At 35.7% G+C, this 25,128-nt stretch overlaps 2 protein-coding genes and 1 pseudogene across 2 annotated transcripts; 1 reads left to right on the forward strand and 2 right to left on the reverse strand.

The window, feature by feature from the left end:
* Nucleotides 1-10,156: 10,156 nt before the first annotated feature.
* Nucleotides 10,157-10,250, reverse strand: LOC126634158 (small nucleolar RNA Z107/R87; annotated as a pseudogene).
* Nucleotides 10,251-14,923: 4,673 nt separating this feature from the next.
* Nucleotides 14,924-16,720, forward strand: LOC126603690 (transcription factor bHLH93-like). Its single transcript, XM_050270974.1, has 4 exons — nucleotides 14,924-15,668; nucleotides 15,934-16,104; nucleotides 16,182-16,349; nucleotides 16,437-16,720. Exons 1-4 carry the CDS (start codon nucleotides 14,925-14,927, stop codon nucleotides 16,521-16,523), a joined length of 1,170 nt encoding a protein of 389 aa, XP_050126931.1. The 5' UTR covers nucleotide 14,924; the 3' UTR covers nucleotides 16,524-16,720.
* Nucleotides 16,721-17,585: 865 nt separating this feature from the next.
* LOC126602935 (uncharacterized) lies at nucleotides 17,586-23,805 on the reverse strand. Its single transcript, XM_050269948.1, has 3 exons — nucleotides 23,374-23,805; nucleotides 22,353-23,281; nucleotides 17,586-18,528 (listed from the first exon to the last, which is right to left on the reverse strand). Exons 2-3 carry the CDS (start codon nucleotides 23,220-23,222, stop codon nucleotides 17,788-17,790), a joined length of 1,611 nt encoding a protein of 536 aa, XP_050125905.1. The 5' UTR covers nucleotides 23,223-23,281; nucleotides 23,374-23,805; the 3' UTR covers nucleotides 17,586-17,787.
* Between the last annotated feature and the right edge of the window lie 1,323 nt (nucleotides 23,806-25,128).

Below are 25,128 nucleotides of genomic sequence, written 5' to 3' on the forward strand. Positions count from 1 at the left end.
TTTGTAGAATAAAATACAATTGTTTTTGCAAGTGTGAATTTTTTCATAACCCAATCCCAGACCCTTCAACACCTTTTGCGCATGGTTTTTCGGCAAACGATTGTCCTTTGGAAGCATTCTCTTGAAAACCCCCAAAAAAGTAATGAAACACTAGTTCGACATACGATACTTTATTTTTTCGTGCATTAGTTCTACAATGGCTGTGAGAACCGAAAAGCTCTCACACCCTGGGTATAACTCTTGGTTGGCATTTTTTAATAGTTTTTCATAATGTTTGAACTCTTCACTATCCATTGGTGTAGGCACGTCATTTTCCCCTTCTTGACTGGTGTTTGTCAATGCAAATGGAATAACATCATTTATAATATCCATGACTTGTTTATTAGGATCCACAATAGGTTCAACATTGCCCACTCCTGTGGCGCTTGAAGACAAAGCATTGTCTAATTGTTCCCCATGATGGTTCCAAGTAATATAGGTCTCAACTATTCCATTCCTTACTAAATGAAATCGAACATTTTCAATTGTGTCCCTTAACGTATTGTTACACCTCCTACAAGGACACCGGATTCTAGTTGCACCCGGATTGTGTGTACGTGCAAAGTCAATAAAATCCTCGATTCCATCCAAGTATTTGTCCGCACATCTATTCGAGTTCTGTATCCACATTCTGTCCATAATTCCTACAACCACAACAACAGTACAACAATCACAACAACTTCGTACAAATGATATTGTCACCTTATGCCTCCGGTAAGGGCCCTATCTTATTCGGGAATGTAAAGTTATGTCACGTAATTTACGGCTACATCAGATTAGATTTCGACGTGGAGGAATTTCAGCAGCATCTCGGTATAGTTTTTCAAATGGACGATGTAGATATGAAATACCTATGTGCCACCTGAAGAACGTACAAAGATGACACCAACCCCACAGCCGAAACCTAATCCTTCAACCATAAACTACGCGTCATAACTGTGCATTCACAATCTGTCCAAATAATGGGACAATTCAAGAATCATTTGGACCGCATCCATGCGCAAAATCCAACTAATCCTTCAACGGGAAACTAAGTTTTACTATAAAAAAATAAAATTAAAAAATTAAAAAAACAAGTACGAAGTTAATTACAATTAACTCCTTACATCACAACACATATTTATACGTCACATACAATTTTAACAACATAATATAAATATAATTTCACAACATAATTTCAACATAATTTCAACATAATTTAATTAATTTTATATGTTTAAAAAATAAAACAAAGAAAATACCTTCTAAATCGTTCTCCCCCAATATGACACACACCGACTTAGATCGAGGCATGCTGGCCATCACTTGAGGGTAACGTAGTCATGTGCACAGTGCGGAAGAAATATTAATATAAGGAATGCGAATAAACATAAACCAAATCTACTAGAGCACTAGATAAGAATAAGTGCAAAACGAAATTAAGTGTGACTAAACATAACCAGAATGGAGGTATCCTAGATGCAGTCCAGTAGGATAAATACTAATTATACAATACCAAGGATGGTCCTACATTTATGATGATCTGTCAGAACTGCCGATAAATCCTCTTGAGCCACCAACGATCACTCCTACCTAAAACCTAGAGGGGCGCACAACAGAAAATGTGAGTGGGCAAAAACAAAGCATTTTAAAACCATTTCATTTATCAAAAGTAGTAACTTCTCGCCGTAAAACCTGTATAATTCCCAGAAAGTAGCATATACGATTATATCACAAATTCATATTCAAAATAACAATTCACCGCATATACCATGTCAAATCTCAGCAAGAAATAATTAAGCCAGGTGTAATAATTAATATGAAATAGTATGCCAGCCGAAGTCACCTAAAGTGACTTGTACGGCTGAGTCCATAACTCATCAATCAAATTCTGCACACAAGTCAGAACCACCTAATGTAGTTTGTACGACATGCTAGGTGTAAATAAATACGCTCAAGTGCTACGGTCACGTAAAGGCTGTGCGAAGTATCGCAAGTTACCTATGAGTCGGAACCACCTAATCTGGTCTATACGAAAGGCTGGCACCTGCTTTAGATCCAAGGTGAGCGTGTGGTGTGGGAGGTGAACGATCACGTGAAGGCTAGGCCTTGTCCTCAGGCGGAGCACTAACACCGAGGTGCATGATAAAAATCTCGAAATATATCTCGCCACTAAAGTATTCACTACCATTAATATACTCACTTGAAACTTACCTGAGCCTCCACAACGTCGAGCAACAATATATATATATAACCATAATAATGCACAATTAAACATAAAGAGCATTTGACATGGCATTTCAAGGTATCAAACCATTTAATTAAGTTTTCTGGGAAAAATATCAAGTATATAGATATATACTGAAAACCAAAAGCCCACTCACTGATATGTGGAAGGGTCGTAACCCCCGAGTCTTGCTTGACTGCGCTCGTCCTCAGGATAGGTCTCACCTATATGCGAAACAACTATTTAAACGTTATTTTTAAGCACATAAGCAAACTAGGTAATAACTTCTCATACATTGCTCAATTGGGGTATTTGAATATACCACTGTGACCTACTCAACCTCAGGAACATCCCCATACTTTTAGAAAAAAATTTCGACCACTCACGCGCCATTACGCGCCGGCCAAGGCATGACCAAACACGCTGCCCACGCGTAGGCACATGTCTGGCACACTGACGGATTCCCTAATGGCGTTAGGGAATATTCCGTTAAAATATAGAATATGTCATTAAAGATACATGACGCCGTTAGAATATTCTGTCAACTTTGACAGAATATTCTCCTTCTTCTTCCTTGGTTCGCCGGAGTATGGCGTAACGCCGCTGCGATCGCCGATTTCTGGAAAAACTTATAATCATTATAACTTCTTCAATTCTTAACCCGAATTCACGAATTTTATACCAAAATGAAGCTTGAGATGAGAGGAACAAAACCTTACCACTCTTAGGTCTTAAATCCACCTGAAACTCGCCGGAAAAACCCACGATAGTCTGACCACCTCTGCAACTCACTAGCTCGAGCTTCTTGACGTCTAAAACACTTCAAATTTCTTCCCTAAGCTTCGCAAAGACATTCTAAAGCTCCCAAAAACCTTAAAACTCGATGAAACCTCCGCGATCACGACGGGGTCACTATGCACCTCATCGAGGTTTTTGGTTTCTTAGGTTTTCGAGGGTCTCACGTCCAACCAACACTACAACTCGACTCCTGAGCTCACAAGGAACACAAAAACCACCTCTTCGACGTCGATCCGTGACTGAAATGGTTGGTTGAAATCTTATCCGTACAATCGTACGGAAAATGGATAAAAGTCGAGAGAGAATGAGAGAGAAAGAGGTCAACGAGTTGAGTGGGTGTGTCCAGTTTGCAGCCAATCGAACACGACCTTAAGTCTTTTAGTTCTAATTGGGTCCAATTAATTAGGAATAGAACTAATTGGTCCAAAACCTTAGCCTATACACACACACACAACTCAACGATTAAAGGCATAACCGTCACTTCACACTATCAAAGATAAAATAATAAGAACATTCGGGACGGGCTGTGACAAATAGCTAATCACACGCAATGTAGACAACGAATTTCATGGCGTTAGTATGAATTTACATTAATACTTTTACCCTAACAAAAAAACGCTTACCAGACACAGCGAGATAGCTTGATCAACCTAGAGAAGAAGATGGAGGGAGTATTGGATGATGAAATTGAGAGAAAATCGAAGTGATGGATGTCGGATTGAAGAAAATCTGTAGTAAAACTACATATTCAGCATCTGCAGCTGAACCAGATTATAAAGTTAACTTTTGGACGAATGATTTTGTGCAACAAATATTGTATTTGTCACGCAAATACACTTTGCGCGACTAATATATTTTCGTTGCACAAGTTTACATTTTTTTTCGTTTACTTTCTAATTTATTAATTTAAACAAGTTGCGCGACAATACTACTTTCGTCGCGAAAAATGCATATTTTTTATTTAGTTATTTATTTTCCGTTTTCTTTTTATCTAATGTTAATTTTTATTTTAATCTAAATAAAAAAAACTCAAACCTAATTAAACATTACCAAATTAATTAACAAAACTAATTTATTATCCCAAATACATATTATAATTAATGTAAATATTAATAGTCATCCACATAACATAAATTTATTAATTAAAATCAAATATAAAGTCCTAAAAATCTTATTTCATAAAAAAATAAAATAATATACAATTCAACTTCAATCTTTCTCCTCCGGGGCAGCAGGACCTCGCTCCGCATCTTGCAGCACATCAAACTTCCATTGCCAGAAATGCTTCTTGAAAAGCTTATCCAGATACTTTCGCTGCTTCTCATTGGTTTCATCAGCATCCCAATGAACCTACATTAATGCCAATAACAATAAATTTGTAATTTAAAAAATACTACTTTTTAACAAAAATAATTATACATTATTTAATACAAACTTACCGATAACTCCCCTAGCATGGACTTCTTCAACTCCTCAGGCACCTTTTTCCAAGACTCAAATTTGGCAGAACATTCCCTCTGCACCAAACCCCCAATTTCAAACCTAAGTTCGGCATACACATCAGCCATACTTTTGTCTTCAAAGTAGGGCACTTACTTACATCGATACCTCTCTACTCACACTACAACTTTCTTTTTGCTAGAACCTTCTCCCGAATCGGCCAATGCCTTTGAACAAAATCTTTGAAAATTAGGATTCTGAAATTGTGTTTATATAGCACTCGGAACACTTTGCGCGACGAACACCTTCGTCGTGCAAACTGCTTTATTTGTCGCGCAACATGCGTCATAAATGCGTAGTAAATGGGAGCGTTTGAAGGCATTGATCGATTCAGTGAAACTTTGCGCGACGAATATGTGGAAATTTTCGTCAAGCAAACATTTTTTGGTAAAAAAAAATTTCCCTCGTTTTCTTGCGTGACGAATAATTTTGCCGCATAAATATATATATTTTTTTCCTTTCTGGCCTTTTTTACGCGACGAATATATTTTTTCTTCGCGCAAGTGCCAATTAGGCGACAAAATTTGTTTCGTCGGGCAAGCTGTTTTTTCTACTAGTGAAACTTGGGTCTAATTTGATTTTTGAATCACCGAAACCGAACCAATAACTTTCAGTTCGGTTTTTTTCGATTTTCGATTTTTCCAACCCACCCTAACTAGTATATATGATCTTCAACCATAACTTTTGGAATGCGAAGATCGGTTTGGAAAGTAGAATAGAAGAGAGGAGTACTGTGCTACTACTACCTTTCATATCACATAGGAAATAAAAGCAAGATTAGAGTGACAGAAAGTGAGAGAGAAATATGGAGCTTCCCATTTCCTATCATGCATCCATTGATTTCATTTCACGAAAAGCCAACTACAATGACATAGAAAAGTGTATTAATTGTATGGATTGGAATACCATCAAGTCGCATAACTAATTTATACGTTAATTTTGTTATGCGTCAACGATGTATAACTTATGGTAAATATACATTTTATAATCTAAGTGATTTAGTTAGACTACACAACAATACATTTTCTAGCATCATGCACTCACACTGAATGAATTTTTAATGACTGTGGATGTGAAATTAAATAAAACGAGTTCTTCGCAACTGTAATATTTCACACTAATAACATAACATTAAGTGATATAATATAACGCGTAAATTTCTCACCACTTATCTGTATATTATCTAATTAAGGTGTCACCGGACGATTAACATGTTTTCAGAGTGAGTCACCCACTCATGAGCCCAACACACAGCTACTCTCATGCCAAACGTGCATCAGCCATTCAGCAGCTAATAAGCTGAGCTCTCGCACAATTCTCGAATACAGCGCAAAATCAACATGCAAAAGGAGGAGAACAACTTATATTAACATCAAATGTCACATTAAAACAATAACATGGATAAAAAATTTACACATGTCATTATTTATTCGAATGAAACGCGATGATTGCGATGAATTCATTCCATACAGATATTCTTCGCGGAAAGAGGAGTCTGTGGGTAGGACCCTGGAAAGGTCATGCAGAAAATGGAAAAGTGAACGAAAAGCGGTTTTGGTATCGTACTGAGAAAAAGTGAGATGATATTGTGGGCGACGTTGGATTCTTGAATTCATGCAAATGCAAACGCCACAATCACGTACGAATACCACTAACTAATGACATCGCTTTCTGTCACTCCTCACAACCAAAACCGCTTTTCTTTAGATGATTTTGTAGCTCGACAGAAATTGTTCCACGCGAGCTCAACACAAATTGTTTTTTGGAAAACGCTCAACACAAATTGTTTCATGCGTCTATTAATCCCGATTCCTACCACCTATATATCCTATGCACATAATTGTTTCCATACTTCATTAATTTTATGGATATACACATATTCCCAACTGTCAAATTTGCTCATCCGTTTATATAATTATTTCTCTCTTTAAAGTTAGATGTTACAACCTAACAAAATAACTGATAAGCTACATAATATGTCAAATTATGTAGCGTAAGAATTGTTGAAATTAATTTGGCTCCTCAATGAATAAGGAGGAGCTCATCTTTAATTCACCACGTCACCGATTTAGTGAATTTCATTATCATGATCAAAATCATTCATATTATAATATACTTTGTAAAGATCATCTTTGCACAAAAATAGTAAAATATGAAATTGTTAGTCATCTAATTGTATAAAAACATATAGACGGATTAGGTAAAAACATTCAGAACCGTTATTTATTTGCTACAATTAATTGACTAAATAACCTTTATTTTAATTGTTTTTTTTTAATGGGTAAATTTGCTTGAGATTCACGTAGGTTCACATTTGACATGCTTATCCTATGTTAGTTATTAATAGTTCTTAAAAAAAATGTCAATTCATAGTATTTTTCCAAACGTTGAAGGAGATAACATATAGACTGAGTGATGGTTTTTTTTAGCAAACGATATTATCTATATCAAGAGGGAGGAGGTGGGCTTAGTCTCACAACAGACTAGCAATAATATTGTTCAAATTCATTTTTACGAGAATCGAACTTGAGATCTCTTACTTACAAGTAAAGTGAAATATCATTTTACCATAATACTAAGTGGCATAGGCGGAGTGATGTTAGAGGCCTTGTTAATTTACTTTTCCAAAGGTCATTTTCATTTTATAAACATAATTCACTGCATTACACAAACATATTTTCCTAATGGTCATTTTCTGTATGACGCCCAAAATTTGAGGGAGAAAATTTGTTGAGCACTTGGTGAACCTATCATCATATGCAATCATATCAACAAATGCCAAAGCAATTTGACAAGTGATATTGACCCATGTCGAGCGTTATCGACATGTCCTGTCAAATGTTGACGAGATATTCTTAGAAGGCGTTTCGTCAAACACTTAATAGACACAAAAAAAAGTCCTGTATCAAATTTTCGGAGGGTCTCCAAAGAACTTTCACATGCATTTTTTCTGCCTTCTAGACGATCCGGCAACCACCCGTGTGGAAATTTGGCGAAAATTGGTTTGTTTTCAATCGTCCATAATGTTTGGCTCTTTAGGTACAATCGAGTTTTCTATATTACCATGCTTAGTCATGTTTAGAAATGGTTGAAGTGCTACAATTATATATTTAATTTCACATATTTTTATTAATAAAATTGGTACAAGGGGGAAAGCTGGGGGTTTCTTGGTGTAACGGTTATATTTTTATTACTAAAAAACCCGCAGCAGCTTGACCATTAGCTTTTACTGATCATCAAAGGAAATAGTTTAAAACAATGATTATTAACTGGTTTCCAACCATAGAAGGAATATTTTTCTTTTTCCAATTATTAAAAGTGATTTTATTTGCTTGCCAATAACCTAAGGAATAGCTCTTAATGTGTAGGACATAAGCCTGATATTAGGTTGTTGATTTTAAATTACTTTATTACATAAATTCCATATTTTTCAGCAAACTGTATGACATTTTTTTTTAATAAAGGAAGACATTATTCAAAATTGACATGATACAAGAAATCAAATTTATATCATCAGATGGTTTAGTAATTCCAATATTAGAAAGAATATTCCACAAGTGTACCAAAATAACACGTATTGAAAAGATGGGGAGTTTTAACGAAAAGCTCGCAATACTGTTCACTTTAACGAAAAACCACATTTTTACACTAAAAAGTCAAACATGGTACTATTCACTTTACCCTTTATTTTGTCCTTATCATTAAAACTCAAAGTTTTCAAACTCTTTTTATTAGTTTTCTTATTATTTAATCGATTTTGGAGCATTAACCAAGCAAAAGTTTAATCTTAAGTGGAACCTTTAGCTTCCAAATTTTGGATATATAATTATCAATTCCTCGATTTCTTGTTTGAATTGCATATTAGTAACAGTCTTTATTGTAAGGATACTATTCAGAGAATTCATTATTTTCATTTTGTTTGGATTACATTTCAATCTTAATAGTTTTGATAGTAAAGATACCATTCAGAGAATTCCTTAGTTTCATTGTGTTTGGATTACTAGTTGGAAATTAGGATTGAGTCTTCACACATTAATTTCATCTTATTGTTGCTTGTGCAATTCACCCTTAACTTTGGATTTGTGCCACTTAGTACTATGGTTTAATGCTATTTTTTTCATTGTAATGTAGTAGTATTCTTCTTCACTACAATGCAGTGCTCTTTATTTTCACTTGTAAGTGAAACGTCTTAAATTTGAATTTCATAGATAGCAAGTTCGATATCTATTAAATCCTTTTAGTGTTAATATATCGTTACATGAGGCAGATAGTGATACTACTTCTTTTACACAACTGTTGACACACGTTTTTATAAGGCCTACTCCATAATGTATTTTGACGGTCTGAAGCGTCTATCTTTTAAAACATCATTAATAGATTATCCTTGCAAAAAATTAGACAATTCAAAACCATTAAAACATTCATTTGTAGTAAAGAAAATAAACAATATTGTTTTTTAAAGAAATTCTAAACCCTTTAATCCAGCGGTCATACAGTTTCCACATCTGGGTGATTTTGGTAAACATAATCTTTGAAGAAAAACCTAAAAGATAGATAATTCAAATTGTTGAAATACAATACTACCTTCTAAGTGGGCTCTGCAAAAATATGTGTCAAAAGTTGCATAAAAAAAAATATTGCCACGAATGCGTCTCCATCGTTATATATAATAAATAATGGAATTTCTTTATGTACTAGTTGAATGACTCATCTATTGATTTCATTATTTGAGTTTGCTATGCTATAAACAGAAGGAAAGACAACGAAAAGACTACACAAAAACAGTGTCCTAAAAGGTTATCGTAAGAATAATAATATGGGATTTTCTAACTTTAATCCTTGAAGGTGATTGAAATTTAAAATAAATTTGGTGTTAGATTATATATTGATTATAGTCATTTGATGTGTCCTTAATTCAAAATAATTAATATGTATTTTATTCAATGTCTCCCATTAAATATTTAAATTTATTAATATACACATTTTAATATAGTTTTTTACCAAACCAAAGTTTTTTAAATTTATTAATTTTGTTTAACATTCTTCAAACTCGAAAAACTTAATTAATGTATCTAAATGTTAGTACCGAAATGTATTATATTGAATTAGGTTTATTCTATTAACACCCCCACATATTGTTGATTAAACCCAACATACTTAATACACCCCACATTTGCTTTTTCAATTAAAAATTATATTAATACACCCCACATACTTTATCATAATACACTTACACCCTACATTCTCATACACCTAATATTTTCCACACACACACCCCACATTCTTTGTCACATCCCCGCCCGAGTCCACCACATCTCGGGTCCGCTCTACCACCGTAGCACGATATTATCCGCTTTAGACTTACCATTTCCTCACGGTTTTGTTTTTGGGAACTCACGAGTAACTTCCCAGTGGGTCACCCATCATGAGAGTGCTCTAGCCTCTTTCTCGCTTAACTTCGGAGTTCCTACGGAACCCGAAGCCAGTGAGCTCCCAAAAGGCTTCGTACTAGGTAGGGATGTGAATATACATTTAAGGATCACTCCCCTAGGCGATGTGGGATGTTACATTCTTCAAATCTTATAATACTTATTTTCAATTTTTATAAATTAAATTGACTTAGGATTAAAACCTTAACATTCTCTAAAAAGAGAAGTCTACAATCCGGTATGTTGAGCTTGAGTTTCAATAGGTCATCACAGCCAATCTCCTTTTCTCTATCTCTTAAGCCTTTTGCTAACAAAAAATGATTTCTGCTAAAAAATGGCAACTGGGAGAACCTAATAGAGCAAAAGTAAACCCCAGAAGATGAATAAGAATGGAAAGGGCATTGCAGGGTTGGTCTCCTATGAAATTGGGTAGTGTGGAAAGCATAAGCGGGCTTAAATAATTACTGATGTCGTTGAATAATTAAAACAATTACAAATATGAAATTTTACCTCATGTAAAACTTCTGAAATATTGATATCGTGTTCCATTTGTTAATTTTTATCTCAATCAACGTGTTTATAATTTCAATAGTTAGAATTTTATTCAACAATGGAGTGGAGGGTGAGAGGGGATTTGATGGTTGAAGAAGATAAATAACACGTTAAAAGTAATTTGGGGTGTATTTAGAAATTGCTTGTTTTCTTTAAACCTTATAAGGTCAAAATTGTTATTGCATAGTAGGTTACATAAGTCATTTAATATTAAATTTTAATGTGGGGTGCATTCAACATTATGTGGGGTGCTAATAAAAAAAACCTTGAATTAATGTATTTAAATGTTAGTAAAGAAATGTATGTACCCAAATATATGCACCGAAATGTATTATATTAAACTAATGTACCTAAATGTGTGTACCGAAATGTATTATATTAAACTAATGTACCGAAATGTATTATATTGAGCTAATGTACCTAAATGTTTGTATCAAAATGTATATACTAAAATGTGTGTACCTAAATGTATGCATCGAAATGCATTATAATGAATTTAATGTACCTAAATGAAAAAAAAACAAAGTATATCGAAATATATTGTAAAATAAAAATTAATGTATCTAAATGTTTACAACAAAAATATATTACAATGAATGAAATGAAAATTATAATTATAATGAAATAAATGAGGTGATTAATGTATCAAGGAATTAAAATTAGATTTTGATCTTACTCATGATTTTAGTTTAAAAGTCATATTTACCAAAGATTAAAATGAAATTTCCTATAATAATATTTTCTTGTTAGCGCAAATGGAAAGATTAATAATGTGTCACGTGCCACTTTTACATGCATAAATAATTAAATTAAGACAATGGCATTACCATGTCAACCATACGAAATTCCAGATTTATTCTTATATATATCAGAGAGCACACATTTTGTGTGTATGAACAATTTCTCTTAATAAATGCATATTTTTTTAATATTACATAATTATTGTTTTGTCCTTCTTATGTAAATAGTGTGTATCAAAAATGAGAGCAAAAGAAAAAAAAATGACAAAAAGTTGACGAGGATTTTCTTAATAATAGTATAGATATATATACACACACACACCACTAGTCTAATGAATGTGCCACTGCCAAGTGCCAACTAAAGGTAGGATTAGTCGATGTTTCCTCGAAACGGCGCGGCTACATTTCCCCTTCCCTCCAACTTCAATAATATTATTGTCGAATTCTCTGTCTGCTCTCTGCAACGTGTAAATTAGTTTTCCACCGTTTATGTAAACGCCAGTTATCAAATTTATAATCAAAATTTAATATGTGAGATTAACGTACAATCCTAGTGGGTTAACAATTAACTAATGCTCATTAATTTCTAACAAATACTTAAAGGACACGATCATCCAATCTTGATACCTAAGACAAAGCATAAGACAAAAGATGCGCCCCAGAGAATAGTTTTGACTCTTAATACAAGATTAATGATTATTAATCCATTACGTAGTCTCCAGTCCAGGATGATAAACCTACAGTTTTGACATGTGCTTATCGTAATTATATGTACATTGGGGCCGCGCCGCAGTGCTAGTGTTAAAAAATTATTATGCTGATTAGTGAAAAGAATCAATTCCTAAGCTAGTCTTAAGGTTTTCAATTCGTTTTATAATTTGGATCGATATACGCATATATTATATATACAGGTACAGCTTGCAAAGGAAATACATGCATGTTCATGCAAGAATTCTGTTTTCCCGTAAAAAGAATAATGTATGTATTCGGCTATTTGCCATTTATGTTTTCCACCAAATTCAAAAAAGTATTGACATTGGATGTTATGTCCCAAATTCTTGATTTGCTGACTATCGGTGGAGAATTAGATTAATTCCAAAAATTGATGGGCAAGGCTATTAGCAATATTAGCACCCTTCATTTAGATTAACAGATCTTACCCATGTTACAAGCGATGATTTTGTACCTTTTATTTTGTCTAACAAACTATGATTCTTTGCTATATATGATTTGCGGTAATTGTGTACTACTTCACGATTACATGTAGTTAATTTTTCAACAAATACTTCACAGGGGTTTGTAGTGTTGAAGTACATAAATTCACACATAATATATATGACAAAATTGGAATCTCATGGTTCCTCTACTAATTGTATCGAGAACTATTTGTACAAAACCCTACACCTATTAAATTGCACCATATCTAATTAAGTTGAGAACAATGTTGATGTGGATTAGTAGTGAGTCGTTCAAAACTCTGACATGGTATCATAATGGGCCGCCTCTAGACCTCATTGAACCTGAAAAATCTTTGAAACCCAAATCAAATCAAATAGGGTCATTGATATGGAATTGGTGTTACGTGTGACAACCCACTAAAGCATGGTCAATCATGATCAAGAGCATTTGCTTTTGCACTAGCAGTCTTATACACAATTCATCCTGGGAATTGTTTTGGCGCTCCAAAATTCTCATTCTACACTTCGAACTTTCTATATTTAGAAAGAAAAATACACTTGTGAGGAATGTAGAATGAGATTTTTGGAGTGCCAATAACACTTCCCTTCTAATATTGTCTGTATTAATATGATAAGAGCTTGGCTTCTTAAGGTTAAGGAGGAGTTCCTCCTTAAAATACTTCGTAGCCTGTTCTTAGAACTTCGTGTTGATGTTCAGAACCATTCATATTATAAATCACTCTGAAGATCCTTTTTGTAAAAAAATAAATTAAAATTAAGATTGTTTAGTCAATCAATTGTAACAAATATATATACAGTTCATAATGATTTTCCAAAGTTGTTCATCTATTTTTATAAAACTCGATGACTAAATGATATTAGTTTTAATTGCATTTTGAGATGATCTTTACATAGAGAACACTTCGCGTTTTCTTATCTTCTTCTCGTCCTATGAGTAGGTGTAGTACAAAAGGAGGGATTAGCAATAATGACCTAATAATAAACTAAATCATATAAATAAACAGTTCTGATCATAGACACAAAGTTTTGTAAATAAATTACGAGATATTTTATAAAGGAGTTTCTCCTTAATCCTTAAAGAGCCAAGTCTTTCTCTCTGTGAATAAAAATAAAATAAATAAAAACTTTTTCTTTGTTGTATCCAATCCAATCATACCAAAAGAGCCAACAAACGTTAAAATATTAAAGTGAAATTCTCTCCCCTTTTTTTTTCTTCACTTTCTTCTCCTCTTATTTGAACAATCACAATTAAATCATGTGAAAAGGGAAAGGGTACATGAGGGGGCTAAGAACTTATTATGGGATGTGCTATCCACACACTACATTTTACTTTTTACACATTCTTATTAATTTTTGTCCACTGATTTTCTTCAATTCATTTGATTTGATGGCTGAAAATTAAAATGGTGTGTGAGAAGTAAAAAATGAATGTGTAGATATCATATCCCTATATTTATTTTCGTAAGAGGAAACGTGTGCGCATGCAAACCTACTTTCCTGTTTCCTTGATTATTCCTTAAGCCAGGACATGATAGATAATTAATTAGGTTACTTGCACTAATCACATAGAACAAATTGAACAAATAGACAAATTAAATTGTTAATTTCAATTAGGGACAATTATGCGTATTTATCCATGACAAGTTGCGTAACCCATCTGCATGTTCATCCAGTCCTATTGAGAACTTATAGAAAAATAAACGCCTGACAATCTGATGCTAATGCATTCTTTTCGAATCAGACAGATTTGTGGGTCAAACTTTCAGGGTATTGGATTTTTAAATTATAAATTTGTCTGATTATTAATTCGATGAAAAGGACATAAATTCACCTTGAGATTTGAGTTGGAGAGAGAGAAGGAGAATGAAGAGAGGAAAAAGCAGATTCCATTTCAATCTTTAGGGCTATAGCTTTAGCTCTATGTAATGCATTATATTTTTATAATGCATTCTGGTGTGTAAAGTTTACGTGTAACTTGTTATTATCTGAAGTTATTATTGAAATGTCATGGGTAGAAGATTTATACATAATTTTATTACTAGTTTGAAATATTTCTGTTTCACAATAACATTATTTTTAAAAGACATATGTAGCTTGGTGTTAGTAGTAGTCCACAACGTCACGGTACTGGCAAGTTCGACCCATGACAATCTCTCTTTGATGTGGAATGAGTACGCACATGCATATGTACATATATACGGATACGCATACCCAATTTAAAGAGATTTTTATTTTAAGAGAAATTAGTTATGAGATTCGCTTTATATCAATTCAAACATTTTGAATCGTTTATTTGTCATGTTACACCTAATAAATTATTCTAATAAAATATTACCTAATTCAAAATCGTTGGAGACATTTAATTAAATGCAAAAAATTGACGAACGTAGTGTCCAATGAAACATAGGAATATATATGCTATTTTCGGAATATATATGTGTGTATATATATATATTTTTATATGTGTATACTTACAACTTTTAAGTGCAACTGGTTCATGTTCTTAAGTCTCTTCTCTAGATTTCCTAGTAACTATTCCTTGAGCAGTGTGGAGAGAGAGATGGAGCTTAGCGAACATGGTTTCTTAGAGGAACTGCTACTCGCTCCAAGAAGAGACGGTTGGAGCAGCCTCAACTCTGGATTGAATGAGTTATTTCCCATCAATGGATGGAGTTTAGATTCTTTTGAAGAGAACCCAGTTCTGGTTTCCTCACTTAATCCACAATTTGTTGGGTTCTCCACACAATCAAGCTTTGAAGAATGCCCTTTCACCACCACCACTACTGCCTCCTCCTCCTCCTACCCTTTTGTTGTTGATGGGCTCTGTGCAGTCCCAGAGATCAATGGCACTACTACCCCTCCTCCATTTCCACCACAAGATCATCCAGATTACCCTCCAATGGTGGAAGATGAAGAGTTTGGTAATTTTCTTGGGAGTGAAAACCACAGCAGCTGCTTGGAGTTGGAAGAAAGCAAGAACAAAGATAATCTCGGTACTTGCAAAGTTGAGATGGACCAGCAAGCAGCAGATCATCACATTATTCCTTCAGCTTTTTCCATGGGATTGTGTGGTGAAAAGAGAAGCAGTAAGTCTAAGAAGTTAGAAGGGCAGCCTTCAAAGAATCTTATGGCAGAGAGAAGAAGAAGGAAGCGCTTGAATGACCGCCTTTCCATGCTCAGATCAATTGTCCCAAAGATTAGCAAGGTGATCCAACTTTTGCCTTTGTCCAAGTTTCAATCTTCTTTTTATTTTTATGTTTTAAAATGGTGGCATTTCATTGTTTTTGTTGTTTCAATCATGTTAACTTTCGGGAAATGATTTTTGCACTCGCGTTTTTTTCTTTTTGAAAGATGAGAGCGTGAAAATCACTAACTAAACTTTACTTTTTATCTGCTTCTGATGCTGCCCAAATTCTCCCTACTAGTTTTGAGAATTTTGTTGAAGGGTTAATTATTGTGAAAAATGGCAGATGGACAGAACATCCATACTTGGAGACACAATAGATTATATGAAAGAGCTTTTGGAAAGGATCAATAAGTTGCAAGAAGAAGGAACTGAAGAGGGTACCAATCAAATCAACTTAATGGGCACCTCCAAGGACCTAAGCTCAAGTGAGGTACTAGTCAGAAATTCCCCAAAGGTAAAATCCATTACTTCAATCTCTCTCTCTCTCTCTCTCTCTCTCTCTCTCTAACTTTTGCCTCATTGGATATACAGTTTGATGTGGAGAGGAGAGATGGAGATACCAGGATAGACATATGCTGTGCAGCCAAGCCAGGATTGCTGCTGTCAACAGTGAACACTATAGAAGCATTAGGGCTTGAGATTAAACAGTGTGTTATAAGTTGCTTCAATGATTTTTCAATGCAAGCTTCATGTTCTGAGGTTTGTCCGTAACTTAATTTTTTTACAATTTTTTGCCACTAATCTTTGGTTTTTAATAATTAATCAAGCGTTTCTAATGATATTTAGGAAGCTGAGCAGAGAAATTTGTTAAGTCCTCAGGATATAAAGCAAGCATTGTTCAGAAATGCAGGATATGGAGGAAGATGTTTGTAGGAACAAGGGATGCAAATTGCACAAGGAAAAAGGGGGTTGCTTAGAATTAAGGTGTGGATCTAGGACTTAGGAGGGAGATGGATTTTGACATGACTCCATGAGATTTTCCAATAATTATGCATTTATCAAATGATCCATCTCTGTATTATCTACTCAATTTGGGGTATATATCTTTCAATTTAGGGGATTTTCTCGTATTGCATCAGTGTGACATCCATGGTGGTTGGATCTTTTGACCGCTGTATCATTGGCCGCACATGTAATGCTCTATTCATCATGTTTGTCATACATCAGAGCATAGTAAAACTTTCGCTAATTAAGGCACATGTGAACAAATCTTGTCTTCTTGGCCAAAGAATATGCGAAGAATATCTAAAGCGCCAGCAATGATAAAACTACACACAAGCCACAGCAACCTTAAGAATTCCATTCACCAACACAAAAGAAAAAAAACACATCTTGCTCACAGGATGTCATCAAATATTCTTTTCCCATCATGTCCAAGGCTTAAGGCCAAAACATTTGGTTTTTTTTCTTTCGCTAGACATGATGTTGTGACGAAATGAGGATGGTACATGTTGAACAGATTAACAAAGGATTCGGATTCGGATCATTTGCTTGGACTTTTGTATGCCGGGATCTGCTTCACATCCCTTCGATTGCCTTAATCGGACGCAATCCCTTACTCCCAATCAAACCAATCAGGGTTCGTTTCGTCGGTACGAGTGTCATGATAAGGACCATGTCTTCTCCACCATTTTTGTTTTGAACGTGCGATTTAGATTCACAGGTTGAAATTTTGCTATCATACAAGGGCGGGCAAACCTTCTTAGAATGACAAAGATTAGCAGAATTTAAGCCCAAATTGACGCAAAAATACACAAAATCAGATTGATAGGCTCATGTTAGTCAAATATTAGCCGACATATCTCAACCATCACTGTCTTCCATTCTGTTACTTCTAAGATATGTGTTAGCTAAACTAAAAATTAGATGATGCTTAGCAGAACTTCAAAATTTACAGAACTTGGATATGAATTTTAAACGAATTGCACGAGGATATGAAACAAATAATGAAATCATCCAAGAACTTGGATTATGATTAGAAAGAAAAAAAAGGTAAATATTTCACAGAATTTCTAACTTTCCAAATATGGATGATAGACTACAACAGTACAGGTTCTGAAGTCAGCAATTGCAGAAAAATAATGCTACATCTCTCTTCATATGGTACATTTTTAAGGAAAAGAGAGGAGTTGCACTTCTAAGTATCATCTTCACCTTCCTCATCATCACTTACAATGCTATCATCGTCGAAATCAGAAGAGTCGCCGGCGACATTGGCCTGCAGATGTTGGAGTTTATTGATAGCATCTCTTGCATCAGAAACCAGGGCAATTTTTGCAGTTCTTACCACATCCACCTCATCAATTCCAGAAGTGGATTGTTGAGTGCATGTAGATGCAGCTTTTCTCTTTGCTTCCCTGGTATGTAATTGATCAATATATTTCTCATGCCAGACCTTGTTTCGGACCTGCTTCAGTACCGGGGGGCTAACGAGAGGTCTGCCACATGAGCTACTAAATCTCGACAGCAGCTTCTTATGACCTGAAGATCTTTGACTACGGTTTTGAAGAATTCCCTTTTTTACCTGTAAATTCTTTGGGGTAGAAGGTATAACACTCGCTTGACTCTCGGTAGATGAACCTAGACTGGGCTCAAGCACTGAAAATAGATCTCCCTCGTAATCTTGGTACACTTGCTGATGTTTTTGTAACAACTTTCGGACAGTTTTCTGGGCAAGATGACTCCTCTGTTTACTGCAAGCTGGCCTTTTAGACTTTGGCTCAGTGGGTTTAAGCAGTTTACTTGCAGAGAGTGAAAACTGTCCAAAGGGAGACAAATTTGTTAATGTGTTTGCCTTCGACCGGGTACGAGGTTGAGGTGGAGTTCTATGCTCAGAGTGGACTCTATCAAAGCACTCCTGTGCAGATTTTCCAGGCACCTGAGATCAATTTGTAGGTAACATAAGCTATCATGGATATATGCATGTCAAAGGACAATGATACATGGTTACTGTCTCAAGAACCAATCCAATGAGGCCGCTAAATGCACAAGGAACTTTAAAACAAAGCATTGATTCATGGCTAAAAACTTCACTGGCAGCTAACTATTCAAACAAGTAACTGTTCAGGATAGAATAATGGAGAGAAATATGCAGTTGGTTGTAAGTAACGAAAGGTTAAGTTTAAAAAGCTTTTCAACTTAGGAACATGAACAACTGTTAAGGTTATCCATGCAAAATTAAAGGTTGAATGTAATCCCTATCTCATATTTGTATCATGTAGCAGAAGAACAATAAGATTTTATAAGTGACTCCAATGGAAACGAACGCGGTGTCAGTCTGATAGCTATCCTTAATTTTATGAATTTACTGCTCCTACTAAACACTTTGCTGCAAGTAATATGGTTTTTGTTATGAAAAATTAAATGGAGTGTTCAAAGTTCAAACAACATAATGATGCTTTAACAGCCAAAGAAAAAACAACTTAAGGAGAACCAATAAGGTGAAAACCATGTTAAGCAACATCAAAAGATTGGTTACAAAAGAATCCTTTCTTCAACGAAAACTAAACCATTGCCGAAGTTAATCAATAAGAAATATTTGGTTGAAAGAGAAATGCCCATGATTATCAAGAGTGTGGCAACCATAGAAACTTAAAATTCCTTTTGACATTCGGTCTAATTTAAACATATCTTACAGTTACTAAGAGTCATTCTATTTGGTTCTTAGAGAATCTTATTGACCTTGTCTTTTAGCTTTTAAAGAGTTTTCTGGCCTTTAATAAATAATAAGTCTTCAGTATTTCCAAGTCTTTTTGGTTCGATGTATGACGTCTATAAATTTTATTGAAAGGCTTTGTTACCTTGATATCTCCATGCACCTTTCTCCTCTTTACTTTTCTCCATCCCTCAAATTTCTCAAAAACTATACACAACAACAACAACAACAAAGCATTTTCCCACTAAGTGGGGTCAGCTATATTTCTAGAACACCATTGCGCTCGGTTCTGTGTCACTTCTTCCGTGAGATCCAAGTACTCTAAGTCTTTTCTTAGAGTCTCTTCCAACGTCTTCCTAGGTCTTCCTCTATCCCTTGGTCCCTGAACCTCTGTCCTGTAATCACATCTTCTAACCGGAGCATCAGTAGGCCTTTGTTTCACATGTCCAAACCACCGTAACCGATTTTCTCTCATCTTTCCTTCAATTTCGACTACTCCTACTTTACCTCAGATATCCTCATTCCTAATCATATCATTTCTCATGTGCCCACACATCCAACGAAACATTGTCATCTCCACTACACCCATTTTATGTACGTGTTGATGCTTCACCGCCCAACATTCCATGCCATAAAGCATTGCTGGCCTTATTGCGGTCCTATAATATTTTCCCTTGAGCTTCAGTGTCATACAACGGTCACACAACACGTCGGAGGCGCTATTCCACTTCATCCATCAAGCTTGTATTCTATGGTTGAGGTCTTCTTCTAACTCTTCGTTCTGTTGCAATATAGATCCTAGGTAGCGAAAGCGGTTGCTTTTTGGCACTTCTTAATCTCCAATCCTCACCCCTAACTCATTCGAGCCTCCGTTTGCACTGAACTTGCACTCCATATACTTTGTCTTTGACCGACTTAGGCGAAGATCTTTAGATTCCAACACTTCTCACCAAAGATTAAGCTTCGCATTTACTCCTTCCTAAGTTTCATCTATCAACACTATATCATCTGTGAAAAGCATACACCAAGGAATATTATCTTGAATATGTCCCGTTAACTCATCCATTACCAATGCAAAAAGGTAAGGACTTAAAGATGAGCCTTAATGTAACCCTATAGTTATGGGGAAGCTTTTGGTTTGTCCTTCATGAGTTCTTACGGCAGTCCTTGCTCCATCATACATATCCTCTATAGCTTGGATATATGCTACTCGTGCTCCTTTCTTCTCTAATGTCCCTTGGAACCCTATCATACGCCTTTTCCAAATCTATAAAGACCATGTGCAAATCCTTTTTCATATCTCTATATATTTCCATCGATCTTCGTAAAAGATAGATTGCCTCCATGGTTGAGCGCCCTGGCATGAACCCAAATTGGTTGTCTGAGACCCGTGTCTCTTGCCTCAGTCTATGCTCAATTACTTTCTGCCAGAGGCTAGAGCTTCATTGTATGACTCATTAACTTAATACCCCTAGCTAAAGAGGGAGAAGTGGTTGTACTCAGAAACTATAGTAACCTAAAAAATTTCTCCTTGGTTTGTGCTTGTACTATGTCATTTGAAAAAATAACCTTTTGCCTAGAGACTTTGTAGCTATTATTGTTATCAGTTTTTTTGTTCGAGAAAATTTTGGTCATTAAACTCTCAAGCAAGAGAAGAAAGCTATGATGTTCATAACAAGGAATATCGAAAAGGGTCCTCTTCTTGGCTAGCCCCTACCCAACAGAAGTTATGGTTCTTAGCGAACACAGGCATTCTTCTATCAGGTTGAGTCTCATGTCTGTATTACAGTCAAATATTAAAAACCCCAAGTGCTTGGGTCTACAAGGTATGTGCTTAGGTCAATTGAGGTAAAAAACTTCATACCAGGTCATTCTCAAAAGCCATACCTAAAGTTCAGTTCTTAGTAAGCCCAATTTTAGCCTACCACCATTCACCAGTACAATCTTTCCTGACAATTAAGAGGACTATTAGTCTATCAACCAGGCCTATCACCTACTTGCATAATCATAAGCCTTCATAAAATATCATACATAAAACCTTCTCAGGCTAGTAATACTGTTGAGTTCTATAAGGTGGACTACCGTATCAGCTCCAAACCATATATCTGAAATATCCAAAACCGCACCAAATTTGAGAAGAACTGCTTAAGACCAGTTCCCAGTATACAACCAAACTTACCAGCATTGTCACTCATTGGGAAAAGAAATGCATCATCTACCTATATCTTAAAAATCCTCCTTTCGAAAGTTAGAGTGATGTTTTGTTCCACAATTGAACTACATGAATTTCAAACAGTATAATATCTTTCCCTCCGCTCTTTTGGCCTTTAGTTGAATTAGATAACAAAAGACTTGTTGAGATAAAAACAAAAACAAGATGTGTACTTCCAGTCCCACTATATCAACAAAACATAGGAGTAATTGTCAATGACTCAATATCAGTGACAAAGTTTACCATTTTTATTAATATAATCCGGATAGCAGACTTCAAAAATCATACTTAAAGACACACACAAAATTAGTACTCTTTTTCAATTTAATTTTAATATTAAGAGGCTAAATTCTACTTTTGATCCCGATAGTGTAGGACTGACTCCACTTTAATCTTACAGTTCTAATGTCCAGACTCCACTTTGATCCCGATAGTATAGGACTGACTCCACTTTCACCTTGTAATTTGGTAAGTTTTGAATGTTGTCCAGAGTATACATTTCCATCACATTCGTTAAGAAAACAATCAAAAGGGGAAGATAATTTCTTCATCGTGGTGTGGTGTGGTTCTATGTTGCTGTCACATTAGTTTTCCCAGCTTAGCAAATACAGGGGAACATCCTTTTCATCAAACAACGATGAAATGTAATTTTGACCATATTAAAAACTTTAGCAAACTATAAGGTTGCTTCTTTAAATTAAACTACAAAAACCGAACAATTGGGCATAACATAATTCAATCTTCTTATAGCTAGTAATATGAAACAAAACTAAGCAGCTTGACATGAAAACAAGATTTTCAGAATTTAAGGATCATAGAAGGAATAGCAACTCACCAGTTTAGAAACCTTCTTCCAGAAGAGGGGTGTTGGCTTCGCTATCAAATAAGCTCTTTGCAATACCAGTTCTTGTTCCTTTGTCCACCCTTGAACAACCCCAACACCTTCTTCCTCCCTCTTCCCCCCTTCCTCCTCCCTCTTTCTCTTCCTCCTAACCGTCGCTTCTTTATTTCCACCGTCTATCTCTTGCATTTTGCACTTTTTCAGAACTCTTTTTGATGAATCAATACGAGCTCCATCTTTTCCAACACTTGAGAACTCATCTTTCTTCAACGACCTGTTGTTTCCACTCTTAGATCGAGAACCAGTTGCCTTATCAGTGCATTGATCCACAACAGATTGCTCAATACACAACCTGACAGATTTTCTTCGACATTTTTCTGACCCAGAACTCAAATTTCCGCAATTAGCCGTCCCATTCTCCAATTCGCCCAATTTCTTCGAGATTTTCTTTGGGGGACCCTTACCTTCATGGACGAGGACGAGCTGCTTGTTCAAAATCCTTGAAGAACGTCTAAGACTCTGAAACCCCTCAACCCCATTGTTCAATCTCGGAGATCTCCTCAACCCATCGTAGGATTCACTCGATTTCTTAGAGCTGAGTGGGAGACTCGAAGGACGTACGACACGGTTGCTTCTGGCTGTGGGTTTGGGGGTTTTCGGATTTTCAGACTCCGCAGCGCTCTTTTCCGGGCGGACAAGTCTCTGACTTTTCCAGAGAATCGCTGTGGACGGCTCTGCTTCTTGAGTTTTCTGGGGTTGGAGAAATCTTGGAGATCTTCGGACAGTTGTGCTCTGTTGTGCTGTCTTGACTACGGAGGCTCTCACGGGCATTTTCGCAAACACTTGGTGGGGCTTTCTTTTCATAAAAGAGACTTTATTTTTTAAGAGGGAAGAGAATTTGAAATTCAAACCTTTACCCTGTTCTGCAGTCGTCGATAGAAATCGTTTTCATGAAGTATTCAATGAAAATAAAAGGTAAAATACTCTTAACTTGTTCGGCAGGTTTAGTCCGAACCTCATTATCTCATTACGAAATCACTCAGCAGTCGTCGCTCGAGTCCATGTCCGAGTTCATCGAGTCCAAGGCCATGCTCTCCTTTTCTCATTCTCTCTCTCTCTACCCATCCAGGTCTCTCTCTCCTCATCGGGTCTTTGGTGGTTCCAGTGCCGTCTGCTGGTTCAGTTGGGAGGTAGTGGGTTTGACGACCATGGTTCGATTTGGTGGTTGTGGTGGTTTGATTGGGTATGGGTGATGGTGGTGACAGTGATTCAAGTGGGTTGTGGTGGTTCCGGTGACGTTTCTAGTTTTCAATGGGTGGTGGTTGGTTTGACGGCGCTGGTATGACGGTGGTGACTATGGTGGTGGTGGTTCAAGTGATTGGGAATGACGGTGGCAGTGGTCGGTAGGACGAATCGTTTCTGTGGGCAATGGTTTCTTGCTTAGGAAATGAAGAATACTGAATATGGGCTTTAAAAATGGGCTTTAGCAACACTACCGTATGGGAAAATATTATAAACTGGCCTTATCCGGTAAGTCGACAAGTCGACAAGTATTAAAAAAGAGTGGGCCGGAAACAAGAAACCTTAAAACGATCCGACCAAGTTCTACTTTGCAAGTTATTCTCTTCTGGGCATGATTTGACAACAACAAATGGCTGAGATCTAACTAAGAACTCGTTTTGATGAAATTAATTTTGGATTTCAACTTTGGAAGAAGTACTAGATATTTGTTTTTTGCATAAAGCATTTAAAGTGCTTTTCTATGATCTATTTTGGAATTTTACTACGGATTGGTTTTTAAAATATTTTCACCAAAAACATTTTCAATCATTTTAAAAGCACTTCCAAACAAGTCATAAATATCTTTTAGTTAAATCCTAACCGTTTATTTGTAAAAAAAGCATGTGGGAGAAAAATTACCGCCTACTTTACTACCCCTCAAATTATCTAAAATTTTGACTTTGCTTTTTTTTTTTTTTTTTTTTAGGAAAACTAATAAAAATGACTTGAAAACTTTGAGTTTTAAGGATAATGACAAAGTAAATGGTAAAATAAATAGTACCAGGATTGAATTTTTAGTGTAAAAATGTGGTTTTTCGTTAAAATGAATAATACCGAGAGTTTTTCGTTAAATTCCTTTTTTTTTTGTCAAATGGTAAAATTCATTACCAAATAAGACAAGTACAATAAAGGCCCACACACAGGTTAATTACAACAAAAGAAAAGGCCACAAACACACAAAAGACAAAGCCACAAGGCAAGCCTTGGAGCCCAACCCACAAAAAACAACAATACAGGAGAACCTAAAAAAACTATTATTCCTGCAGCTGCAACCGTTGTTGCCATCACCAAAAACCGCAAAACGAACTTCACGATCTGATGCATCCTGCGAGCACCTTGGATCACGCCATCAAGAGCTCCAGAAGTGGTGAAGAACAAAGTCGCCACATCCTCCAAGGAGCATCTCAAGTACCGCCATCACGAAACCAAAGAAGCACGCAGAAAGATATAACCCATGAGCAACAACGCCAATAAAGGTGAACATCGGGAAGGACCAACAACAGCCAACATGGGCGGTGGTGCGAACACCTGAGCTAAAGCTCTACACACCAACTCATAGATCCGTGAAAAATCACGAAAAACAGAGATGGTACCCGAACAGAATTGAGGATGGGCCGAGAAATGATGAAAGGGGATGATTGAGATGTTGAAGGGGAATGGGTTGGGGAGGATGGAGGAAAATGAGGATTAGGAATTAAAGCTCAAAATT

Source organism: Malus sylvestris, chromosome 1 (genome assembly GCF_916048215.2).
Source record: "Malus sylvestris chromosome 1, drMalSylv7.2, whole genome shotgun sequence".
NCBI classification, from domain to species: domain Eukaryota; kingdom Viridiplantae; phylum Streptophyta; class Magnoliopsida; order Rosales; family Rosaceae; genus Malus; species Malus sylvestris.